Below are 26,312 nucleotides of genomic sequence, written 5' to 3'. Positions count from 1 at the left end.
CGAACTCTGGGACAGGCTGCCCAGGGAGGCGGTTGAATCACCATCCCTGAAGGTGTTTAAAAGCCGTGTAGATGTGGTGCTGAGGGACATGGTTTAGCACTGCACATGGTACAGCTGAGTTAATGGTTGGTAGAGTGAGGCTATGGTTGGACTCAATGATCCTAAAGGTCTTTTCCAACCAGAATGATTCCGTGATTCTGTTTGGTGCCAAGAAGAAAACTTCTCTGGTTCAAGTGCTGGAGAAGTGTGTCAAAATCCTCTTCTTGCAAATAGGACCATGTCTCTGCTGAGTGGTGTGTGTGGTGGGGGAACAGTTTGAAGGCTTGCAAGGAAATGCAGGGTAGGTTGCCTTCATTAAGCCTTGGATTTCACTTATTCATTGTGCTTGGACTCTTTAAACCATCTTCTCTCACCCTGGCATGCCCTGCAGCTCCTGTGAACACTGACACATGGTGAATCCTTTTGTAGGTAAAAGAAGGAGGGAGAGTTTCTGTGTGAAAAAGCCATGTGCTCACCTGGCTTCTGACCTGTTCCAATGCATCATCCAGCATTGGTGCGATCGAGGTACCCCATGGTACCCCCCATGGGTTGTTTTTCTGCAGCCCCTGTCCCAAGCTGGGCTGGTGCAGATCATGGTGCCAGTGGGAGAGGAGACCCCAGTGGGACACACAGCCCTCAGGCCCAGGTTCTGCTGCCATCCCTGTGTCCAGCTTGGTGGGAGGGAGGGTACAGATGTTGCTGCTGGTGGGACAGCGTGGGCAGCCCATAACCTCCATGTCCTCCTTCCTCCTCCCTGCTCTTCATGTACATCCTGAGCTCAAGGTGCAGCCCTTGGTGATATCTCAGCCTCACAAACAGCAATGTTTTCCCCACCTTGCAGACCTGCCAGGCTGGTTTTGGTCTGCTTAGACCCACCTAATCTCTGAAGTGTCTGGAGGGTCACGTTCCTACAGCAGTAAGCTCTTGTGCAGGAACAACCTGGTTAGTAGATGAGGGATGGTACAGAGACCATGGTGGTTTGTGTCATCTGGATGATTAGGGTGAGATGGATCACACCAGCCTACATATTTCCTTGTACCTTTCCAAGAATAAATGTTCTCTCTTAGGCTCATATTTACTGTTGAATGTTATTTGACAGGGCAAATATTTACCTGCAATAATACTGCAAATCTCTCTCCTTCTCCCTGTGAATAATATTTCTCTGAATCGATGTTTGGCTGCAACTCCCAGATCCTCAGAGATAATCACACAGAACACGACTCAGTGGAGAATTGGGGTCATTGGACAGTTGCCATGCTGCTGAGAACAGTTTCCCAGGTCCTTGGTCATGTCATGTCCTCTGTGATTGATATCAGTGTGCAAGTGAAGAGATGGTGCTGGCTGGTTGTGGTGTGTTTTGTAAAGAAGGACAGCACTTCCCTCCCAGATTGGAAAAGGCAGGAGAAAGCTCAAGGCTTAATGTGGTCAACACTTGTAGCTCCCCTCTGAGTCTCCTCCATGGTGAGTTCTTGGTGTCCTTTAACCAACAGCTGTAGCTATGGCTTTAGCTGGATCCCAGCTGGTTCCTCAGGAGCTGCTCTGTGTTAAGGACATCCCTTAGTTTGAGACCAGCTGGATGTGTGAGGCTGCTTGGCTACTGCACAGGGTGGGGGAATGGATCCAGAGCAGTCTCCCTTCCCTGTGCTTGCTGGGAATCTGTCCCAGGGCTCGGGTCCCTGGTTGGGCAGGGTGGGTTCGTTACTTCAGGGCTGACAGAGCTGGCAGGGCTTGGAGTGACAGAGCCCTGGGACAAGCTGCCCAGAGAGGCTGTGGAGTCTCCTTCTCTGGAGACATTCAAACCCACCTGGACACGTTCCTGTGTGATGTGCTCTGGGTGACCCTGCTCTGGCAGGGGGGTTGGGCTGGGTGATCTTTCCAGGTCCCTTCCAACCCCTGAGATTCTGTGATTCTGTGATTTCTCTGCAGGTCCAGAGGAGGCACAGAGTAGAAGCGACATACAAAGCAGCAGTGATGCTGAGGGTAGTCTTGAGCCTGCTGGCAGAGAATGTGTAGGGTTGCAGTGTCTGTTGGAAAATCTCATGGTGCAGAGGCAGGGGACACCCAGGGCTTGTGGCCAACCCACAACGTGCTTTGTGTTCACAGCAGAGACAAGATTCTGGCCATCATGAGGGATCCAAAACTGAACCCAGGATTTGAGAGGTGGCCTCACCAGTACCCAGCACAGGGGAATGATTCCTGCCAGCCACATTATGGCTGATACAAGCCAGGATGCCTTCTTGGGCACCTGTGCACATGCTGGCTCAAATTCAGCCAGCTGTCAGTCAACACCCCCAGGTCCTTTTCCTCTGGGCGGCTTTCCAGCTGTTCTTCCCCAAGCCTGTAGCATTTCATGGGGTTGTTGCGAGATGGGTGGGGGTCTGAGGGCAAGGAGGGGGCAGAGAAGGAGCACTGTCCCCTCTCAGGGGGTGCATGGCTCCATCCTGCTGCTCCACTCCCGGCAGCTCCCACCTGCCCTGCAGCCTGTGCTGAGAGGGGCTTTGCGAGAAGAGGTTTGTTGTTTCAGCTGATTCCAGTGTTTTAATTTGAAGAGGAATCATGTGTAATCACAACCACTGTCATCTGTTTGACAGTGGAAAATCCTAGAGCTTCCGTGGTGTTTTGTGTACCTCAATGGGAGCCCTTTGAGCAGAGTTGAGCTTCTCTGCACTCGCCTTTGGAGTCCTGGCGGGATGAATGGGCTCAGACCAGCTCTCTAATCTAATTTGTAATGTATCCTTATAACGCATAATTGGCTGTTTAATTTAATTCCAATTAACATAAGAATGGAAGCAGAAGAATGTGCAGCATAGCCCACGTGGTGGTAGAAAGGGGTGGTGGGTGTTGCTGGTTTGAGGTGCCAGTTTTTATGCACGAGAGCACCCTTGGTGGGGATGGAGACGTCACCTCGGATGTGTCAGTGACAGCAAATCACCCCCCTTCCCCACCCTTCTATCAGTCTCATCTCCCTCCTTTATCTCTCCAGCAGTCTGTTTAAAACATATATGGAATAAAAGTGGCTCACTTGGGCAAATTGTTCTCAGCCACAGGGTGTAAAAGCTGGTGGGCGCCAGGCCTGATGATGTTGATTGGATATTGTCTAATCTGATTTTGATTGTGTACAGCTCGGATGGTAATTTCTGATATGTCTGCACAATACGGTCCCTGTTCGGAAAGCTTTGTGATTTAAACATGTCTTTTTGGTTTGGGGTTGTTTTGTTGTGTTGTTTTTCCCCCCCCACTCCTCCCAGCTGAATAGAGCAGAGCAGCACTGGGGGAGGGACGGGGCTTTCGTGCTCCTTACAAAACCTCCTCAAAGCCCTTGGCTGAGCTGCTCCGCAGCAGCACGAGGAACTTGTAGGTTTGAAGAGAGCTTTAGGAAACTTTGAGTGGGTTTTGCATAACTTAGTGAAGTACAGCAAAGCCACTTGCTTATACACCTGGTAGCAAAAGAGACCGGTTGGAGGAACAGGTCTGCTGGGCCGTGATTTATTGCAACCCCTTCCCGTGAAGCACGGAGTGAAATCCTCTTCAGTAACTGGGAAAGAATCCGTGTACCTCGAAGAGAGTAGCCCAAACAGAGACCTAACTATGGGATGTATTGAATGGGATCTGTCTGTCTGCTGCTGTGTACACCCCTCAGCCCCTTGCCTTCCCCCTGTCATGCTGCTGCTAGCCAGAAGCTGGCTGGAAACATGGCCAGGCTTGGATTTCCCCTAAAAAATAGCAGTTGGCACAGAGCTGCTGTAGCCCAGGCTTGGATTTCTTTCATCCTTGTATTTCCCTGCAGCCAGTGGGAATCTCAGGGAGGGTGGGATGTGCAGGACCAGCTCCTTTCTCTGTCTCTTCTCGCAGCAGGATTAGGGAGGTGAAAGAGGGGGTCTGGAGCAGGGCTGAGGAGTGACCCCCTGCTCAGGCATCCCATGAAGAGGCAGCTCTCCCAGGCAGTGCTGGAACAATCCTGCTGGGAGCCTTCCCACCTATCCACAGATACCTCCTTGCTCCCCACTGGCTTCTCTATTCTGGTTAAACAGGGGTTTTATTTCATTTTATTAAGTGTTTTCTCCCTGCAGTCTGGGGTGATGAAGAGCATGGATCTGAGGGGGAGCTCTGGGGCAATGGATTAATAAAGCCTAGAGTGCTTAACTGGGTTTGCACACATCTGGGGTTTTGCTCTTAAATCAAGTATTAAAGCAAAATCCAACCATGAAACTGGGTGATCTGGGAAATTTAGCTTAAAATCCATGTGTATAATACTATGGCTAATCAGAATTTCGTATGCTATAATCATATGTGAAACAGGAGATGTTTAGAATAAGCCACCTCTGCCAGAGACTTGTTACATTCTGCTTTGACAATTAATCATTTTTGATGGATTCACACTTACATTATGAACCAAAAATGGTTTTGTTTGAAGTGAAAACAATTGCACAGGTGCTATGACATTTTATATATATATATATAATGGAACATTTAGAAGTAAATAAGCCACCAGAAAACCCAGGGAGCATGAGAAGTACCAGCATCTCCATGTGATTGTGGTCACCTTGAGGGAGCACTGGCAGGGGGGTGAGGGAGGGCTTGTCCACAGAAAATTTGGGTAAGGATATCAGGAAGGACAGATCTCTGTGTGTGGTAGAGTCATGCAGGCTTTCGTTGAAGGATTTTAAAAAATGTGAGGGCTGTGTTTCCAAATCCCTCTCCCTGGTTGTAGCTTCTGTGCTGGAGCTTGTGAGGAATCCACAGGGATTTTGTTCCCAAGTGCTCGTTATTTCTACAGAGCTAATTGTCATAAAACCTCTTGAAAATACAAACTGTAGGTATTGTAAGAGCTGAACTGGGTTCCCAGAGAGGGGTTTGGACTTAAACATGCAGCAGCTGGTTGGGACATGGCCATGGGCTCTGTGAGCACCCCATGCCTGGCTGCAGTCCTGCTATGGAGGTTTCTGCTGGGGTTTTGGCAAGTTAAGATGTGCCAGAGGAATGTGACGTAGGAGAGGGGAGCAATGTGGATGGCCCAGGTGGATCTGAGGGGTGTGAGGACCCATGGTGTCCTTAAGGGATGGTGCAGCTCTCCCACACTCACTACCCAGCTCCTACACAGTTACGACCTTCTGGTGTCCAGGGCTGGAGATGTCACTTCCCTAATATTTCCACTGGAATAAGCTTTTGTGTTTCTTATACAAATATAATCACTTTGCTGAAGCAACAAGGCAGTGACTCATCATCAAATGCCTCTTTTCTGTTTTAGACATATAATGGTCAGAACGAGAGTAACGAAGACTATGAGATCCCTCCCATAACACCTCCTAACCTCCCCGACCCTTCCCTCCTGCACTTGGTGGACCATGAAGCTGGATATCACTCCCTGTGCCACAGCCTCCCTCCGAACAGCCTGATTCCAGCCTACCCCTACCAGAACATGGACCTACCAGCCATCATGGTCTCCAACATGTTGAGTCAGGATGGGCATCTTCTCTCCAGCCAGCTACCCACGGTCAGTGACATCCTCTCTTACTACCTGTTGTTAACACCACTGCATGTGTCAGGTTGTTGGTTCAGTTGAACGTAGAAGGATGTTAAAGATGAGAAAATTGATTGATGACCTCATCCATGGTTACAAATATGGAAAGAGTGAGTGTCAGGAGGACAGACCAGGCTTTGTTCAGTGATGCCCAGTGATAGGACAAAGGGCAATGGGTGCAAACTGGAGCACAGGAGGTTCCATGTGAATATCAGGAAGAACTTCTTTCCTGTGAGAGTGACAGAGCCCTGGGCCAGGCTGCCCAGAGAGGCTGTGGAGTCTCCTTCTCTGGAGACATTCAAACCCACCTGGACACGTTCCTGTGTGATGTGCTCTGGGTGACCCTGCTCTGGCAGGGGGGTTGGGCTGGGTGATCTTTCCAGGTCCCTTCCAACCCCTGAGATTCTGTGATTCTGTGAGAACAAGGCACTGGAGAGACCCACTCCATGGGCATGGAGTGATAGGATGAAGGGTAATGGTTTTAAGCTGAAAGAGGGGAGATTTAGGTTAGACATTAGGAAGAAATTTTTCATTATGACAGTGGTGAGACCCTGGCCCAGGTTGCCCAGGGAAGCTGTGGCTGCCCCATCCCTGAAAGTGTTGAAGGGCAGGTTGGATGGGGCTTGGAGCAACTTGGTCTTGTGGGAGGTGTTCCTGCCCATGGCAGGGGGTTGGGAATAGATGAACTTGAAGGCCCCTTCCAACCCAGACCAGTTGCGTTTGCCCTGGAGATTGGGAAGAGCTGGTGGCACAGCCCTGCCTTGCTCCCCTGCTGCCCTCTGAGGTTGGGTTGTGGTGGCAGATGCTGCAGTCACCTGCCTGGCCATGCCGATGCTGGCAATTTTGTGTTTCAAGTTTGGTGTCTTCCTGAGCCTTATTATCTGCTAAGGAGCAGGGGAAGGTTGTTCTCCCCTGAGTATGTAATATCCTCACTGAACTGAACCAAGTGCGTGTGCTCCAACTCCACCTGAAGGTGACCAGCTGGAGCTCCTGGTCCATAGCCCCTCCACCCTGCTTCCTTTTTCCTGCTGCAAAAAGCCCCCAGCCCATCACCCCTTTGTTCTGCTGCCAGGCTGGTCCTGGTGGCACCAGCAGGAGGGGCGCGGATGCTTCATGAAGGGCAGCTGCCCTCTTGATTTCAGGTGCAACAAGATCCCTCTGGCACTTACAAACTCAAATTGCCTCTTGGCTCAGGCTGTGGCAAGGGGACACCACATGAAGGTTCAAATGGCTCTTCTGTCGGGATAAATAAGGCAGGGATAATGAAGTAAAGTGCAGCCCTGGGAAGAAACTTCAGGGCTAATTAGACCTTACAGTGCTGCTGTATCAGGAGCAGCGAGGAAAGACTTGATTTTGACTGGGGTATTGAATTAACGCTGTTGCTGTTTAACAATATTTTCCTCTTTAGCAGATTGAGCCCTGTTGTTAGTTTTCTACACTGTTTCTCTCTAAGAACTGTTGATTTTCGTGGAAAGCATCAAGAGCAAACAGAGTTAATTTGACTTCAAACAGCAGGCCTGCGAGTCTGCCCCCGTGCTGGCTGGAGAGCATTTGGTGTTGATTGCTTCAATAGATAGGGGTCTGAAAGGTGGTGATATTTAAATATTGAAATGGAATATTATCTCTTAGCCCAGGAAAATCCCAAGGCTTTCTGAAGTCTTGATGAGTCTCCCAGTTTCATGGTTAGTGTGTTTAAGAAAAATCCCGTGTTCTGCCCATTGATACGGGCATATTTCTATGGAATTAAATCTTACTTAGGCCTCTGTGTTAGCTTGTAGGTTCTTAGGTGATTAAAACATTCATTTCTGAGACAGAAAGAGTCTATTTCAGATGAAATAGTTCCCCCTGCTTTAATTTAAAGCACAGCCCCTTTGCCTGACCCCTATTTTCATAACACGATAATTTTATCCCGTGTTGATTGTCTCGTTTTTGAGAGGTGATATTGCACTTATAAATCACTTTCTAAAATACCTGAAGAAACAAGAATAGTGGGATTTATTAAGCAGCTTCTGTGCATCTGAAATAATTTATTTTGGAGTAGTCCTTGGGAAATGTTCTCTTTCTTACTTTATGGTACTGTTTTACAAATGCAGCATCGTGACAATAAATCATGACTGAGCCAGAGAAGATAAGAAAGGGGCTTAGTGGGCTGTAAATGTAGAATAGAGAGATTAAGATTTGTTTGCCCCTTACCACGAAAATAAAAAATCCAGTGAACCCTGAATTTTCCAGCCAATAGCAAATTGAAACTGTTTGGTTTGGAGAAGAAGCCCTTGGAGCTGTGATACATCTTTGGAGGTCCCAGCAAAAAGGGGAGTAGATCAGGGAGTGAACTGGTTTAGGTCAGAATCCTGCCTTCCCCTCTTGTCAGATCCCTATTCTTGTGCTGTAGGACTTCACAGCATCATAGAATCCCAGACTGGCTTGGGTTGGAAGGGACCTTGAAGATCATCTAGATCAAACCCCCCCTGCATGGGCAGGGACACCTCCCACCAGCCCAGGCTGCTCCAAGCCCCATCCAACCTGCCCTTCAACACCGCCAGGGATGGGGCAGCCACAGCTTCCCTGGGCAACCTGGGCCAGGGTCTCACCACCCTCACACTAAAGAATTTCCCCCTAATGTCTCACCTAAATCTCCCCTCTTCCAGTTTTAAACCATCACCCCTTGTCCCATCACTCCCTGTTCATCTCAAATGTCCCTCCCCAGCTTTCCTGGAGCCCCTTCAGGCACTGGAAGCTGCTCTAAGGTCTCCCTGGAGCCTTCTCTTCTCCAGGCTGAACACCCCAACTCTCCCAGCCTGTCTCCAGAGCAGAGCTGCTCCAGCCCTCTGATCATCTTTGTGGCCTCCTCTGGACCTGATCCAACAGCTCCGTGTCCTTCTTATGACTTCTCCCACTGCAAGGCAGCATATTCTGGCCCAGCATTTTTTTTGGATGCTGGGATTGAGTCTTCCCTTACTCCAGCACCATCCCACACTGGCAGCATTGAATCCATAACTCACATCCAGCCCCTGGTAGCAGTGATGGGAGCAACCTGGTCTGGTGGGAGGTGTCCCTGCCCATGCAGGGGTGCTGGATGTAGATGCTCATTAAGGTCCCTTCCAACCCAAACTATTCTGTGATTCCATGACTCTATGATCAGAGTAGGGGGCTGCAGACCTCTCATGGTGCCCCCCACAGCTGCTTGCACTCAGACATCACTGTGGGGCTCAGACCCAGCCCTGCCTGAAGTCAAGCCCCACCAGTGCAGGTTTGCAGTGGGGACACTCCAGGTGAAGAAAGGAGCTTGTTTGCTAACACTTCCAAAAAAAAAAAAAAGAGGATTTCTGGCTGCAGGGGGGCACTGGGAAGCCAGCCTTGTCTGCACGTTGCACAGGAGGTGTGTGGAGGTTTGGGCTTTGTTCCAGGACTGGTGTTACTTGTGCAGATGCTGGAGCCTCTCTCCTTGCTGCTCTCTTTGCTGTGGTTCACCCTGTTTTTTTTGCCTACGTGGCTGTTTCCTTCCCTTTGCTGCCATGGCTTTGGATTTGAATACAGTGACAAATGACAGGCAAGTCAAGGTGAAATGTTTAGGTGTTGGTTAGATTTTCCTCTGGAAATGTAGCTTGAGCCTTGGGATGGTTTTAAGGCCTGTCCCTACCCGTGCAAGGGGGTTGGAACTAGATGATCTTTAAGGTCCTTTCCAAATGAAACCATTCTGTGGTTCTCTGTAATCCTCGTGAAATAATCTCCAGTTGCTGGAAATAACATGAGCCAGGACTGACTGAGAGCCATGGGATCTGTGATTCCTTCTGTGAAGTACGAGGTGAAGTAAGGAAAATAGCAGCACAGGTTGTGTGTCTCTTGTCCTGGGATGTCCCATCGATTGAATTAAGCCTCCCAGTACCTCTGCAAGGGAGGAGGCTGCTGCTCCCATTATCCAGCTGAATCCCAAGTCAGAGCGGGTTTAAATCAGTGCAGAAATTCCCGTGGCTGCATGAGAGCTGGAGGGTCAGGGTGGATTTGTTGTTCTGGATCCCACCCCTGGCTCCAGCCCGTCCCTGAGGTGTCAGGAGCTGGAGCCCTCATTTGAGCAAGGAAGCTGTACCCTGATGGGGAAAACCCAAAGCCACTGTCACCTCTGCCTTTCCTTGTCCCTCCAGCATCATCACCCAGAGCATCCCCCACACCAACAGCCTCTGCTAATCCAGGGCACGCTTCCCTCTGCCCCATGGACTAGCTCTCCACTTCCACCACTGCTTTTTCTGTCACTTTATTTCATTACGATTATGATTTTCCCAGAGCTGAGGTGTGCCTGGCCAGGCTGTGGGAGTGGCATGGGGCTCCACTGAGAAGCACCCATCCTCTCTGGTGCCCACCAGCAGACCTCAAGCAAGGTCTTCCTGCAGGCAGGTTGCAAGACCATCTCCCTGACCAGCTCACTTGGTTCCACAGCTCTCTCTCCAGCTTCCATCCTTCCCAAAACCACTGCTCCATGTCCAACACAGGAGCTAGAGCCAGAGGCAGTGGGGATGGTGGCAGTTTGCTCTGGGTGCCAGGTGGTCAGGGTGCTGGGTGACAGGCAGCACCGGGGGACTTGGCTGTGCAGAGCCAACGAGTGCTAAAAGTTTTCCAGTAGAGGGTATAAGAAAGCAACCAATGAGGTGTTAACACAAAAGCCATGTAGGAATTCCAGTCTTTTCTCTTCAATCATTGGAAAGATACAATCCCAGCAGGCAACACAACTTCCATGGTGTTGGTAAATACTTTCAACACATAAAGAGCTCAATAACTTTATGTCACTGCCTGTTAAAATAAGCATTTTATAGTAACCTCAATCCCAGTGCAGCGGAGGGGCAGCAGTGCCCTTTAGAGCAGGTTCGTGCTCATCAGAAGAGCTGTAATGATTTATTTTTTATTTATAATTGATTATTATTAAAGCCAGAGTGAGAGCAGTGGCCAGGCAATGCTCTGCCAGCTCCCCGATGGAGCCTGGCTCCACGGGGCAGAAACTTCACCCAGTCCCCCAGGGCTCAGGCCTGGCCGAGTTTGCCTTGGCAATCCTGTGTCGTGTGCTTTCAGTTCTGAATAATTTGTCTTTCTGCTCATTAATGGTTCAGTATTTAAAAACTAAACTCCTGAACATGAGCCCTTAGTGGAAAATAGCAATAACGCGGCCGTACGTGAAGGGTTCTTTGTATTAAGCAGAGCCCTGTTTGCAATTCCCTGCTAGTGTTTTTCTCAGAGGCAATAAATGAAAGAAATATGTCTTTTTAAATTTTATAAAACTCAGAAAAATGGTTTTAAACAGCTTTTCTTCACCTCCTATAATTATTTATTTTCAAACAGTCCTTCAGGGTAATGTTCCGTTTTCTTATTTCACACTCCTTTTTCTCATAAATGAACCATCACTTCAATAAATCATTATGAAAACAGAGACTAACACAAACCCTGAAAGGTTGAAAGATTTATGTAACACATTTATGTTTTCCATTTTCTCATTCTGGTACTCCACTGCTAAAGCTAAGCTAATAAAAGCTGCTATTAATATTTCTTGTTGCCTAGCAACCGCAGAGAGGGAGTAATAGCTTTAGCTAGAAAAATAGATGACCGATAAGGAAAAATTCAATTCTTTTATTATCTCAAGGGAAAATGGGCTTTTACTGGAACATTATGATGTACGAGTGTGAAGTTGAATACAAAGGATATTTTTTCAGTTGTTTTTCTATTTTTAATGAGCGTTATTTTACCTTCACCAACTCGTGGAAGGCATTTGCCCCACCTACTTGGGAGCTTAATTTAGCGACACCCACACATGCTTCTGGCTTGAAGTATCTGTTGGCATTTTCATTGGAAAGCCCCCTTCCCTCCCTGCCTCCCCCCGGGCTTCAGCGCTTGGTCGTAAAATACCACTCCAGGTGGGAACCTGGGAGACAAGATTCCCAGTCAAGGAGTAGATTGTTCTTGGATGGTGGAGGAAGGGGCAGGGACTGCTGGTTACTTGCTGAAGTTGGAGGCGTCGTGGCTGAGCTGAGCGTGTGCAAGGAGAGCAGGAATGTTGCTGCTCCTGCCTGTGCTCACAGAGCCACTCTCTGAGATGCAGGTGCAGAGCTGGTCCTGCAGGCAGAAGTGCTGGTTCCTGTGGGAGTGCAGGATTTCTCCTTTTGTAGGACAGCTCCCTCCGCTTCCCAGGACACCATCCTGGACACCAGCCTGAACTCTTTTGGCATAGCTGATGAGATGCTTCTGAGTGGTCCCTGCCATATGCTGCTGGGAGAGAATGGGGGTGATGGGAGTCACCATTAGGTCCCAACTTGATGGGTGCTCAGGTAGCAGCAGAGCTTGTAAGGACTGGGGCTGTGCATGAGAAAAGGGAACCTGAGTGATGTAGAATGTGGCTGGTCCTTGGGTTCACCCATGGGTATCCCATTTCTGAGATGTGAGAAAGTAAGGAGTCATGATACTCTCTCCAACAAAATCAACTTCTGGTAGCTGAGAGGCAAAGCAGATGTGGGGTTTGCTTGGTGATGCAAGATTTACACCCCAGACCAAGGGAAGGAAGAAGGCAAGGTGTCACCTTGGCCTGCAGAGTCTGGAAGAGAGTGACCTTCACCTCTTCCATGGAAACCTGCATTTTCTCCTGAAAACCCATCAGAGCCACCTCCCAGCAGCACAACTACTCCTCAGTAGCTCAGCTGGGAATGAGGAGAGGCTGCTGGAACTTGAGTGACCTCCAGTGAGGTGACATCCCAACCTTCACTCAGAGCTTCTCCAGAAACAGATTGAGTCCCAGCTCCCCTTTTGCACTGGTCCATCCCTTCTGGTCAGCCTGTTTCCCTTTGCCACATCTGCATGGAGGTGGGTTCTGAGACCTGCAATGCACAGAGTGCTTGGTCTTTCCTAGGAGGTAGCAAAGGTCTTCCTGAGCAAGTGCTGAATTCTTGCCTGGGGGAGAACCTGCCTTGGTGTGACAAATCCCACCTGGCACCTCTCAAAGGATAACCCTCCTGGGATTACTGTGTCCTCAAGGAGGTCTCACCCTCAGGAGGTTTTTCCATTATATCCACCTATAAATTACTTTTGCTCTATATCATTACATCTCTAGTCATAGTGTTGTTACAAGCTGTTACAATTGTGATGTCACGTGTGTTATAAATACCTGGGCCAGAGCCACAGGAGCTTGTCATGGTGCAAACTCTACAGGGAGGAGAATTTATTTTACTTTCAGAGGCAAGACAGAAAAACAATACTGAGGTGCAAAGGAGCAGCAAGAGGTGCACAGGAGAGCTGCAGCCTGGGACACGGGGAGCTCTTGCACCCACACACCCTGTTCATTGCATCCTTGCTCTAGATTTCTTCTTCCCCATCCATCCTTGGTGCTGCAGCCACTGCTCATGTTCAGCCTTTCCTTTCTGGCCCATAACAAGGGGATGCAGGAAGGCACTAATGTGCGTGTAGCTACAGCACTGTGTCATGCTTGAGATAATGGCCTCAAGCTGTGCCAGGGGTGGTTTAGATTGGATGTTAGGAAGAATTTCTTCCCCAAAAGGGTTGTCAGGCATTGGAACAGGCTGCCCAGGGCAGTGGTGGAGTCACCATCCCTGGAGGGATTTACGAGTCCTATAGACAAGGTGCTGAGGGATATGGTTTAGTGAAGTACTTGTCAGTGTTAGCTTAGCAGTTGGACTCGATCTTGAAGGTCTTTTTCAACCAAGGTGAGTCTGATTCTGCACTGTGCCAGAAGGGTCTTGCACAGAGGGAGCCAGGGTGTGTGTCAGTCTGGCTGTGGAAGTGTCCCTCTTGTCTGTGTCTCTTTTGGTTCTGTGCTGCAAACTGGGTCTTTATCTGCCCCTACTCATCGCTTGGCCTGAAACACTCGGGTCCCATTCCAAGGCAGTGGAACTGCTTCTTCCCATGGAGCAACATCTCTGTGTCACAAGGCGACCTGGTCGTGCTGCACCTTGTAACTATTCCATAGAAATTAATCCTCCTGATCTTCCCTTTCCTCTCCTGGCCTCGGGCACTATCTCTCAGCCTGTGGCTCCAGAGCAGTCCCATTAGTTAAAGAGTCACCTTATCAGCCATAAAAGAACCATGCACGTGTGGCCCCCAGAGCATATGTCAGGTGAGACAGTCCCTCTTGTTTGTTTTAGCAGTTTTAAATATTACACTTTGCCTTTCATTTTGCATTTAAGCAAACTTCTCCGGGGCAATAACCAGCGCTGCAAAGACTCCGTTTGTGCAACACCTGTGAGGAGGCTCAGTGTGAGCAGCAAGCCTGGATTACTGCTGTAATTAAAATATCAATTACTCCCTGTTGACAGTTTGCCAAATAACTGGCTCTTGTGCCCAGTCAACTTAATCACTCCAAAGTCTACTCACAAGACCTGACGCAATCTCGATGCCGAACTGGGACAACATCAAACCAGCACTTGCTAAAGAGCAGCCTGGATATTACTTTGGGTAATGGTGCTGTTCTCCATAGCTGGTATCATGTTCTGGAAATTATCTTTTAATGTGCAATTTGTATTGCTGAGAAATGTCACTTCCTTTGCAGAACGTCTCGCCGACAGAAGAGCCGAAGATTTATTCCTGTCATGTTTTTTTTTGGTCTCCTATGCCACGTTGACAATAAGAAGTCTACTTTACGTGCCTAACGCTCGTGTCAGCTTGGAAATTTGGGCTTTTCAGAAAAGGCAGGAGTATAAATAAAACATGCTATAAATTAAAACTATCGTGGAAAAGAAAAGCAGTGAATTACAGCGGCAGATAAGATGAGCACAGCGTGAAGGAGGCTTTCAGAACAAGATCAAATCACTGGAGTAAATACGTTCACGATATGGGATGGATCTTTTTTTAAGAACTGATGCCAATCTTAAAATGTGTTTGTCTCTCAGATGGAGGCACGTGGGTGGCTGCCTGTTACTTAGCCCCATTTTAACCCTTTAGATATCAGTGTGTGCTCCTGCAGGGTGACTTTTTTTTTTTTTGGTCCTTCTTAGCAAACGAAGCCAATTCAACAGTTTTTCTGGGTGAGGTTAAGAATGGGTTGTGCCAGCATCAAAAAATATGAGAATATGAAACCTGTAGGTTTCAAAAAATGAACTTTTGGAAGAGTTTCTTTGGAGTCTGGGATGTGGCTTTTGGGGAAAGAGTGCCTGAATGTGGCCAGTTCCTCATCTCGTCAGGGAGGGTTGGTCACTGTGGCCCCAGGAGCTGAGGATGGGGTTTCCCAGACTTCTCAGGCTCTGGATGCTGGTGGGACCACTGTTGCCATCTCCTTCCCTCCTAACACAATTCATAAAAGTGTAGGAAATGATGTCAAAAGTTAACATTAGAAAAGGTTTTGAAAAGGTTTTTTAGAAAAGGTTTGAACTGTCAGCTCTCAGTCAGAAGGTTTTGGTATCACCCTTTTCCGTGCAGACTTGGGGCATTACAAGGCATCTTTGCCTCCAACTGCAGCAGGAGATAGACCTTCTCAGACTTTGCTTAAGGTTGGTGGTCTTTGACACAGAGATGAGAGGTCCTGTTTGGACCTCAGAGCCCCCAGCTACTTTGGGGACTGTAAGTTAAGTCAACACTCATGCGTTTCCAAGGATTCTCTGCTAACCAAGACCTGTGCTTAACTGACAGCCTGGGCCATTGGATTGGAGATGTGGTGCTGAGGGACATGGTTTAGTGGTGGCATTGGCAGTGCTGGGTTAATGGTTGGACTTGACCATCTTAAAGGTCTTTTCCAATCAAAACAATTCTATGATTCTACTGCAAACAATGTGGAAGCTGCAGTTTCTTGCTTCTCTCTCCCTCTTACTGGACGTGTTCAACCCTCTTGCAGACAGTCAACCAGAATCAGCTTCCACCCACCCCCAAATACTGTCCTTGTGCCTCATTTTGTGCAAGATGATCAGTCGTGCTGATTAGCTGCGAACTTATTTTCTTTGGGTCACAGGTAGGAAAGCAGAGGAATTTCCAGGCAGCCCTGATCCCTGCAGCCCGTGTCCCTGAGTGTGGCCCCACACCCAGTCCTGCTCACTGCTTGTGACTTCTGTTGGGAGGGTTTAGGGATAGACATGAGGAAGAACTTCCTCACTAGAAGGGTTATCAGACATTGGAACCTGCTGCCCAGGGAGGTGGTTGAGTCAGCATCCCTGGATGTGTTTAGAAGTCATCTAGATGTGCTGCTTGGGGGACATGGCTCAGTGCTGGACTTGGGAGAGCAGGGTCAAGGGTTGGGCTAGATGATCTTGAAGGTCTTTCCCAATCTAAGTGATTCTGTGGTTCTGTGAGGGAGCAGGACAAAGCTGAGCTTTCATTGCCATCTTTCTGGAGTGACAGGAATGGTCTAATGCGGGGAAGGTGGTTTTGTCAAGGAGCCCAAGCTCCCTCCATCCCACTGGGTGCTCGTGCCGGGTATTCCCTGCTTTGCTGTCCTGTCCCTCCCTCCCTCTTTGTGATTTTCCAGATGTATCAATGGGAATAAGGAGGAGCTGTGGTGGGTGTGGGTCTGTGTCGTGTGGAAGAGTCTCCAAAAGGCAAGTGAAGGGTTTTAATTTACATCAGAACCTCTGCTGCACTGTCAAAGTCTTCCCGCTCCCACCTGTGTTGACCCGTAACGCAACACAAAGTGGTTTTTTGAGGTGCATCAGCTGCAAAGAGAGTCATTTTTGCCAGTTTTCACCAGCAGCAACTTGAATGCAGGGAAAAAACTGCGTGCTGTCAGTTATCCCAGCAGATTAGCATGTCTGGCAACTCTTTGCCATCCATCTTGCCCAGCTGGATCAATGTTGCAGCCCATCTTTAATTGCCCTTATCCCTTAGATCAATCCCATTTATCTCCTCGCTGTCGTTTGCCCGCTCTTTGCATGTTACCAACTTGCATTAACCTGCTCCAGCAATTCCTCACGGCCCTGGGTTTTCCTTGGCTGACAAGGAGGGTCCCTGCTCATTTCCAATCAACATGGCCATTTGTTTTGGTTGCCTTTCCAGAAGTTTCACACTCCAGTGGCCCTGGGGTGGCTGGTTTGGGAGGCAGAGTCAGTGCCATCCACCAGCACACGCCCGGGGCAGGAGAGCACAACAGGATGGAAATTTCCATGGCTTTTTGTTTCAGCTCTAGAGGTTATGGTGACTATTCACTACTGTAGGTGTGTGCACGTTGAGTCTTTTTTTTATTATTTAAATGGGAGCCATTTTTAGAGGCAAGTAACAGAAAGTGCTTACAATAAAAATAATAGGCTGTAACAGGCTTTGTTATAAGAGGAGATCAAAGAGCTCCACCAGCCACTTGGCTGATTGCTCAGAGTGAAGGGATAAATGACTTCTAATTGGTAGGTAAGATTTCCTCAGCTGGTAAAATATAAATGGCAATCCCAGCTTTTTCAGAGGAGCTTTCTCCTGCCTGTGGGCTCACTAGGGATTGCTGTCAGTGGGAATGATGATGGAGAGCAAGGGAGAACACAAACGTGGGACTTCAGTCTGATTTCTCCAAGAAACCCCCCCAGATCTTTACCAGCATTTTACCAGTGGATCTGGGGAGGTCCAGCTGGCAAATTCAGACCCTGCAGGAGACCAGAAGTGTTGAGCCTCGAAGCACAACCTGAAAAACACACCTCCTGGCAGTCTCTCTTCTGCCCTAGTGGCAGAGGCTAAAAGACTTTAGATCCCCAGAGCCCAGAAAAATCCAAGTTTCTGTTTAAATGAAGAATGGTGCTGGAGACCTGCCTCTGTGGAGGGGTGTGGGATGCAGTGTCAGGTGGAATTACAGTGATTGCAACAGATGCAGCTTGTCACTGAAAGAGAAAAGTGTTTCTGCATCTGATGCCTGGCAGTGAGCCAGCTGGTCATGTTGTATGTCCAAGTGTTTCCCTTCAGCCCTGCTGCTGGAAAACATTCCTCAATGCCCTGCCTGCCTGTGAGATTTGTCTCCCAGCTCTGCAGCATCCCATTAGGACCCTCCCCATTGCCACGGAGATGGTTCCATGTCTCTTCACCATCCATGGGAATTGCCAGGGTTGGACTGCTCACTGCTCTCTCTTGCAGTTGGACTCTACTCTCCCCTGGTGAGGCCACAGCTGGAATACTGCATCCAGTTCTGGGCTCCACAGTTCAGGAGAAACAGGGAACTACTGGAGAGAGTCCAGAGGAGGGTGACAAAGATGACAGGGGGATTGGAGCATCTCTCTTATGAGGAAAGGCTGAAAGAGCTGGGACTCTAGCCTGGAGATGAGAAGGCTGAGGAGAGACCTTATCAATGGATATATGTATCTAAAGGGAGGGTACAAAGAAGATGGAGACAGGCTCTTCTCAGTAGTTCCCAGTGTCAGGATGAGGGGCAATGGGTACAAGTTGGAACATGGGAAGTTCCATTTAAATATGAGGAAAAACTTATTTACAGTGAGGGTGATGGAGCCCTGGGCCAGGCTGCCCAGGGAGGCTGTGGAGGCTCCATCTCTGGAGAGATTCAAAACCCACCTGGATGCAGCCCTGTGTGAAGTGCTCTGGGTGATCCTACTTCAGTGGCAGAGCTGGACTAGATGATCTCTAGAGAGATCCCTTCCAGCAATTCTGTGACTTCTCTTATTATGGATCGAGATGTCCTGTCCCCTGCAGCAGACACCCTGGTGCTGTTAGAGGGAGCAGATCCTGCTCCTTCACCTCCTGCCTCCAGCAGCCAGCAAAGAGGCACCAACGTTCTTCTGCCTGACGCCTGAGGCTGTTGTGTCAGTTACTGCTTTGGAGTTGGAGGTCAAAGGCAGATCCACAGTGGCCAGCATCTGAAGAACTGTGTCCAGTTCTGGGCTATCCCAGGACAAGAAAGACAAGATGCTCCTGGAGAGTGTCCAGTGGAGGGCTGTGAGGTGTATGAGGGGACTGGAGCATCTGTCTTAGGAGGAAAGGTCGAGGGACCTGGTGAAGAGGAGACTGAGAGGGGTTCTTACCAGTGTTTACAGATATCTACAGGGTGGGTGTCAAGAGGATGGGGCCAGGCTCTTCTCAGTGGTGGCCAGGGATAGGACAAAGAGCAATAGGCACCAACTGGAAAGTAGAAAATTCCATCTGAACATGAGGAAAAACTTCTTTTCATGGAGGGTGGCAGAGCACTGGGACAGACTGCCCAGGCTGGCTCTGGAGTCCCTTCTCTGGAGACATTCAAAACCCACCTGGACATGATCCTGTGCAACCTGTTTTAGGTCAGCTTGCTCGAGCAGGGGGTTGGACTAGATGATCTCCAGAGGTCCCTTCCCACCCCGGCCATCCTGTGATGCTGTGATCATGCCCTGGCAGCTTGGGGCTGAGTTAGACACTGTTCAGCCCCCAGGGACCAGTACCTTTCCCATCTGGTTTCTGCAGAAATTGGTAGCAGAGCAAAGGAAGATCAGGGGGTGATGACTGGCAAGCTGAGAAGAGCACACCTTCTTGCATGAGGTGGATGAATTTGGGGAGATTTGAGGTCTTGCAGCAGGAAAAGGGAATAGCAAAGAGTGGGGTCAGTCAGGGAGCTGCTGTCCTGACCTGGGATGTTTCCTGGAGAGGAGAAGCACGTCTTGCCAGCCTCTCCTGTTCTTTATTATGCTGTTGGCTGCCTCACAGGAGAAAAAGCTGTGATGAGAGACCCATGCACATCATGATTTGTGGGGCTCCCTTAAGGCATTGCTGTTGGACAGAAGAAAGGCAACTCACAGAGACTGAAACACAAGCAGGAAATGGACTTCAGGATTGCTGGGGTGGTTTGTTCAGTGTTGATAAATGTGAATTAGTTCACGTTGGGAAGAAAAATATTCAGTAATTATAAAGCTTGCAAGGTTCCACATTAGCTTCCAGAATGGACACGGGCTGCTCCCCAAAAAAACCCCAAGCAGGGACAAGGTGTTGGGAGACAGGAGAAATTCATGGGGGTTTTTGTAGGGTTGTAGATTGTGTCAGCATGACAGGAAGGAAAAGAGGCTCAGAGAATTGAAACAGAAACTGTCATGGTTCTGAAAAGCTCCTCCATGGTGGCAGATGGTATGTTTAAGAAGGAGATTAATAAAATAGCAGGATTTATGAGAATGCATAGAACAAAAAAACCAAAACAAACAAACAAATAAACAGAGCAGAGGCATCAGGAATATCCTTTAACAAGGAAACTTCACAGGAATTGTGGTTTGGAAGTTCAGAGCAATAAAAGGGAGCACTTTTTATCACACAGACCCAGGTAATCTCTGGGACTCATTGCCCCAGAGAGGTGAGATAAAAACACACCCATAAAAATATTTTTTTAATGTTTATGGAGATAACAAAAAGATGGAGAGTTGATGCAGTAAATGTTAAAATGCAAACTGGTGGCAAGGAGGATGTAGTTGTTACGTGTTACAAATCCAAAGCTAGTTTCTAACTGGAAATAGCCTGAAGCTGAGGTGCCCCAGGTTCCCTCTCCCCTGTATCGTGTCTCATTTGGGGTACAGTGTGGTGGAATTTGGCCATGTCTGCTTTGGGCTACTGGTAACACTCCACACCTACTGGTTTTGCTGTTGGCCATTGTTACCAAAAAAAAAAATGACTGAATGAATATTGAGTCTGGTGTCCCTGCCCATGCAGGGGGATTGGAACTGGGGGATCCTTAAGGTCCCTTCCAACCCAAGCCAGTCTGGGATTCTGTGCTGTGGAGCAACAAGAGTCAGATCTGTGTTTGCATCCAAAGCCTGGATCCTTTTTACCTTGACAGGGTAGGGATGGAGATTTGGGCACGTTCCCAAGTTAAACCTCGTAGAATTAATAACTTCTTATTACTTAAGCATTTTTAGTGTGTCTCCTCAGCATCATCTTCTCTAATGCCAAGAGAAGGTCTGTCCCATTACTCTTTTCCAGTTCATACTAATGCCAGCCTGTGGGGATAGATCAGCCTTTGCAAGCCAGCTCTCTCAAGGGGCATTTGTCCTGTGTGCATGGTTTGCATGTGCAGAGCTGGGCTCAGGAAGCAGAGCTGGGCTCAGGAAGCAGAGCTGCAGATGTTGACAGATGTAGGTTCCAGAGTGCAAAACATCCATCTGCTGCTGCCAACCCCCCTGTTTGATCACAGGAGGTTTCTGCCCAGTGCTGGAGACCACCCTGTGCACAGCTCCAAGTTTCTCACTCATCAGGCTTTTTCATGGCATGTGTCCAGTTCTGTATCAGCTTTCTCTGTCTGTCCTAGAGACTCTGATTATTCCAGCCTGTGTTTTTCAGCAACAGTCCACAGGCAGTTACCATCAATCTGAAGGAGGAGCTGACATGCTGACCTGCAGTAAAATCACTTTCCATTCAGGATGAGTCCTGTGAACTGTCATGTTCACATGGAGCTGAACTGAGGACATCCAGTTCAGACAAGAGGTGAAATGAGATGAAAATGGGATAGTTAGGACAAGTTACCTTCCCAGCTGTCCCTTGTGAAACCCAAAGCTGACATCAGCAACTGAAGCTGAGTTCTTGCTTCTTTCACAGTGAGATAGAAAGTACCTGCCTGCTCACCCAGCATGACAGGGCAGGTCATTGCTCAGCCTCCACAGCCAGATGGCTTTGATTTAGCTGGTAGCATTGGCTAAGGTCTCTCTTTTGGGAAATCCATTCCTTTTTTGAGCTTATGTTTCATAAGAGGGTTTGTGGGTACCACAACCCAGCTGTCCATGCAGCTGTGTCCTGGTTTTGGCTGAGATAAAGATAATTTTCTTCTCAGTAGCTAGAATAGTGTCGTAGTTTGGATTTAGTATGGGGTTTGGTATGAGAAGAATGTTGATGATACACTGATGTTTTTAGCTGTTGCTAAGAAATCAAGGCCTTTTCAACTCCCCGTGCTTTGCTGGTGTGCAGGTGCACCAGGAGCTGGGAGGGAGCACAGCCAGAGGAATGGATCCAAACTGGCCAATGGGATATTCCAGGTCATGCAACATCATGCCCAGTATACAGAGGAGAATTAGCCAGGAAGTTCTCTCTCTCTTCTGGGATTGTGGATTCAGGGTTGCTCTCCTCAGGGATCACTACCCAGGGATGGGCTGGGCATTGGTCAGCAGGTCACCAGCAGCTGCACTGTGCCTCATTTGTTTGTATATTCTATCATCACCATCATCATTGTGATCTTTTTTTTATTAAGTTGATTTTATCTGAACCCACAAGTCTCTATACCTTTTCAATTCTCTCCCTCATTTCCTGGGGTGCAGGGGAAAAGTGAGCAAGGGGCTGCCATGGTGTTTAGCTGCCTGCTGGGTTAAACCATGACAAACTGCCCCATAAGAACCTACATTTGGGCTCATTTTTCCTATAGCAGAGCTGAGGATACAATCCGGGCTCTTTGAGGGACATAGGAGGTCCATGAGAGATGTCCAGAGATGACCCACACTTTGGAGCTCAGAGATGATCTGGGCATTGAGCAGGTACTTGCTGCAGAAAGAACTTGTTTTGTGGCCCTAGGAGTGACTAGAGGGCTCTCACTGAGGTGTCTGAGGTGCCTGGCAGCTCTATCTGAAAAAGCAGTTTAATTTTAATGTACTTATGGGTCTTCCTGTTGCCTCTACCTCGTCAGCTCACTGAGAAGACCAAGCACTTCTTGTTCTGCTTTGTCCTCTGGTGGGAGGTGTCCTTGCTTCTTCAGAGGCTCCTTTACTTGCAGAAATTCAGCTCCTCCATGGTGGCCAGTACATGATCTACAGCACCTACAGCAGAGCATCAGGAGGTGCTCTACAGTATCTCCGGATCATCTAAACAAGAGTTGTCCTAAGAAAGAAATCCAAACAGGCCAAAACAGAAAGAAAAAGGTTTTTTAATCCTTCCACAAAAGCAAAGGCTGAGCTGGTGGAGTCCTGGCTGTGCTGGGGACCTGTGCAGATTGTGGCAGGGAAATGTGTAAGGTGGATTAGAGGTCCCTGGTCCCATCTGGGGATTCTGAGCATCCTTCTTTTCTGATTCAGCACCCGTGGCTCTGCCAGGCTGCTTTGCAGAGCAGATGCCCAGTTCCTGTGGGATGGAAGCACAGGTTGAGCACAGAGTGCTGTGCCCTGGTGAGGGCATCCTGCTAATGCTGGGGGAAGGACCAGCACCCTGCTGAGGTGCAGCAGGGCAGCACGGGGCTGCAGACATTTCCTCTGCTGACCCAGGGGCTGTCCATGTGGCAGCACAGAGCTGGGCCATCTCACTGGCTGTAGAAGTCCCCCTCATGTGCAATAGCACAAGGTCTGGCAAGTGGGACTTCATTGAGAAGCAGTTTTTCCCTGACTTCTCTGGGTGCAGAGCATCGATGAGGTGTGACCTGATAGATCTGCCCTGATGTGAGTTTCCAAAGAATTTGAGGGGGGATTTCTAAAGAATTTCCAAGCTCCTTGCATGTCTGTACATGCTGCTGTTGGGCACTAACTTCAGGTCTGCATGGGGAACCTTTCTGTCTGTGGCAACCCTGCCTTTGGATTTTCTGCTTTGGGTCTCACACCTCAAAAATCCCGGACTAAATTGAGGCCCCTTTGAAAATTTGGATTGCCTGATCCATCATGGTTGATTGGAGCTGGAATTCTCCGGAGTGACAGTTTGCATCATTTCCTTTGGCTTTGCTTTCTCACTGAAGTAGAAAAGTCACACACAGTACAATGAGTTTAGTGCAGTCAGCAACAATTCAGCCGTGCCGATTGATCTGAGCCACTCGCCGAGAAGTACTGAGCTGCTCTGGAAGTGCCAGTGCCCCTGAATTTCATGTTGATTTTATACTGTTGCCCATGAATGCTCAAAGGTTTTAGTTATTACAACCAGATCTTTTTTTGCTCCTGTGTCCTCAGGGTGATGCTGAGCTCTGTTATTCAGCTCGGAGGGGGGGGGATGTGGTGGTGGAGCTGGGGCTCCAGCCCGAGGTCACTGTGAGGGGCCAAGAGGGGGGTTCTTGCAGTAATTGTAAGTCGTGTCCCCTTGTCTTTATATTTTCACAGTGTTTGTGGGGGAAGTGTCCATATGATTACAATAAATAGGTGTGAGGAAGCAGCCAGTAACATTTTCAACACCCAGTCAATCACTTGGCACACGCTGGTGCCACGTACACCATGAATAATAATAACTGGACTTCAGTTATAGCTCCCTTTGAAGGTTCACTGGGGAAAAATTAGACAAATAACTACAGTTATGGCTGGAGCAAGATAGCTCCTTTGTAGGACATAATCTACAGTAATATATATAAAAAAAAATGGATCATTAATACCAGTACAGAATCACAGAATCATTCTGGTTAGAAAAGACCTTTAAGCTCATCAAGTCCAACTATAACCCAGCTCTACCCACCATTAATCCAACTCTACCAAGTCCAGTGCTTAAACCATGTCTCTCAGCACCACCTCTACACAGCTTTTAAACATCTTCAGGGATGGTGATTCAACCACCTCCCTGGGCAGCCTGTGCCAGTGTCTGACAACCCTTTCAGTGGAGAAGTTCTTCTGATATCCAGTCTAATCTAATACATACTGCAACCAGACTTTCTGAGCTTGATTCTCCCTTGAGCTTGATTCTTCCTTCTTGCTGGAGGGTCTGGCAAGGGAGTTATGAAAAGTCCTTAAGAGACAGTGGCTTACAGAGTCCTAAAGAAAACCAGGCTTTCCAGCTGTAGCTGAGAGTAAGGTTGCCAAGTGCAGGGCAGTATTGGTGTTCAGTCATGAATATAAAAATCCTAAGCATTGATCCCGGCTGTTTTGTTAAAAACATTGCAAAGGTGGAAGATGCCTACACTGATAAACTGCCTTTGTAGAGTGATGCCCAGTGTGGGAGCCACCACTCACCAGGGCTGTCACCCAGGTTGCTTTGGCAGTGAAGAGGTTCTTCTCGAGTGTGATGCATTGGACCTGTCTGGAGTATCAACTCTGGGGTGGAGTGACTGTCTCTGTAGGGACAGACTAGAGACTCACCTCAGATGCATTAGTCCATGCTTTAGGTTTCTGTGTTTCCATAGATGTTTTTTCCAGCTCTTCAGTGGAAAGGGACAGTTGTGTGCTGAGGGGAAGGTTAATAAAATAATTTGCATTCTGTCTTTGCAACGTGAACATGATGAGGAGCAGCTGAAGTTTGGGGTGATCTCCTCCTGTGGGCACCTAATCCTGGTCCTCAGTGGACAGGCAGGGATGCTGCAGGATGAGGGACAGGGGGTACCTGTGGTTTGCAGCCTCTCCTCCCAAAACACAAGAAAGGGATGTGGCAGAATTCCTGCTGGTGTCACAGGAAGGGATGTTCCTTGGTGCACCTCCCCTCTGCAGATGCTGACTGCAAAGGCAGAGCAACAGGAGGAGGGCCTGCAGTTGTGCATCCAGGGAAGGTTCTTGTCTTCATCTTATGTTTCTGAAGGGCTGAAGCAGCCAAGTGCCCAGTCTGACCCACAGCTCAGCTCTGGGTGGGTCAGCCACATGGGAGAGCTGCCTGTTCACAGAGTGAGGGTGACCTCTGGTGACACAGAAACAGGAGCATGCACAGTGTGTATCCTGCCCTTCAGGACACTCAGGGCAATCCAGGGATTCAGGTGAGTGGCAGAGCAGCCCAGCAGAGAGCATCACCCATGGGAGCAGGTCCATTCATGTACAGCCCTGGAGGAAATTAAGAGTTTTGCCTCAATCCCAGGGAGGTGAGGGAGAATTTTAAAAGGAAACATGGGCACCTGCCCACAAGTCCTGGTGTTTTTCAAAATGGCAAGAACCAAATTCTTTCACAAGTTAGGAATGTCTCTCCCACTTTCTTCTACATCCACAGTCTGCCAGATTTAGCTCTCTCAATGGACAATCATCCTGCCTCTGCAGACTCTGCTTCTGGGCTGGAGGCAGCCCTGAGGGGTCTCATCAATTTCAGAGGGTCCGGGAGGTGAGGAGATCCTGTGGGAGCAGAAGGGGACACCAGTAATGATCCATCCCATTCAGGGTGCTGGATGCAAGGATCTATCCACTGCTGTTCCTCAGGGCATTGAGGAGGAGCTGCTTCAAGCCAAAGAGAGTAAAGTGGCAGTTCCCAGTTTACATGAAGGCAAATATCAGGGCTGGGTGAATTGTGGCAAAGTCTGTAGGGGCTCAGCCAACACCCCCCTTCCCCCAGAGAGTCAGAGCAGACCTGGATCTGGGAGCAGAAAGTGTGTCTGAATCACACATGGACATCACAGGGAGGGCTGCACCTCTCTGGCTTATGTCAGAGCTGAATTGATGTGGTTGCAGGAGGCTGCTTGGCTTTTAATATTCTGGGAGAGCTGCTACAGTGGCAGGAAAAAAAAAGAAAGGATCAAAAAAAGAAAGGCATTAGCAGTACAAAGTGTCATGATCATCTCTGTTCTACCACAAGGGTGAAAGGATGTTCCAGCTGCGCTACATGAGAAGGAGCTTGAAGAAACACCAACAAAAATGCACTGATTATTCTTGAAAGGCCCTTGCAATTCCCACCAAGGTATCACTGACTAATTTATGGGGAAGTACCACGGGTGCACAGCCCTCTGCTGCCTCGCAGGAGGCTGCACTGGAACAAGAGGCATCACAACAGAGGAGCTCAACAGTCGCGTGCTTTGTGTCACTGGGGATAAGGGCTGAGGTGAGCAGAGAAGCTCCTATGGAGCCAGGCTGGGAGAGTTGGGGTGTTCAGCCTGGAGAAGAGGAGGGTCCAGAGACACCTCAGAGCACCTTCCAGTGCCTGAAGGGGCTCCAGGAAAGCTGGGGAGGGACCTGGGACAAGGGTGTGTGGTGAGAGGACAAGGAGCAATGGTTTTAAGCTGGAAGAGGAGAGATTTTAGTTAGACCATAGGGAGAAATTCTGTTGTGTGAGGGTGGTG

At 48.7% G+C, this 26,312-nt stretch overlaps 1 protein-coding gene across 1 annotated transcript in view; it reads left to right on the top strand.

The window, feature by feature from the left end:
- The window catches only part of TOX2 (TOX high mobility group box family member 2), a 147,353-nt gene that overhangs the window by 80,752 nt on the left and 40,289 nt on the right, over window positions 1–26,312 (top strand). The window contains exon 3 of the mRNA XM_051633513.1: window positions 5,288–5,533. Within this exon, the coding sequence (XP_051489473.1) occupies window positions 5,288–5,533 (246 nt within the window). The remainder of the gene's footprint in view (window positions 1–5,287; window positions 5,534–26,312) is intronic.

Source organism: Apus apus, chromosome 15 (assembly GCF_020740795.1).
Source record: "Apus apus isolate bApuApu2 chromosome 15, bApuApu2.pri.cur, whole genome shotgun sequence".
Classification (NCBI taxonomy): domain Eukaryota; kingdom Metazoa; phylum Chordata; class Aves; order Apodiformes; family Apodidae; genus Apus; species Apus apus.
The sequence above is the reverse complement of the archived record's forward strand: the minus strand, read 5'-3'. Positions and strand labels throughout refer to the sequence as shown.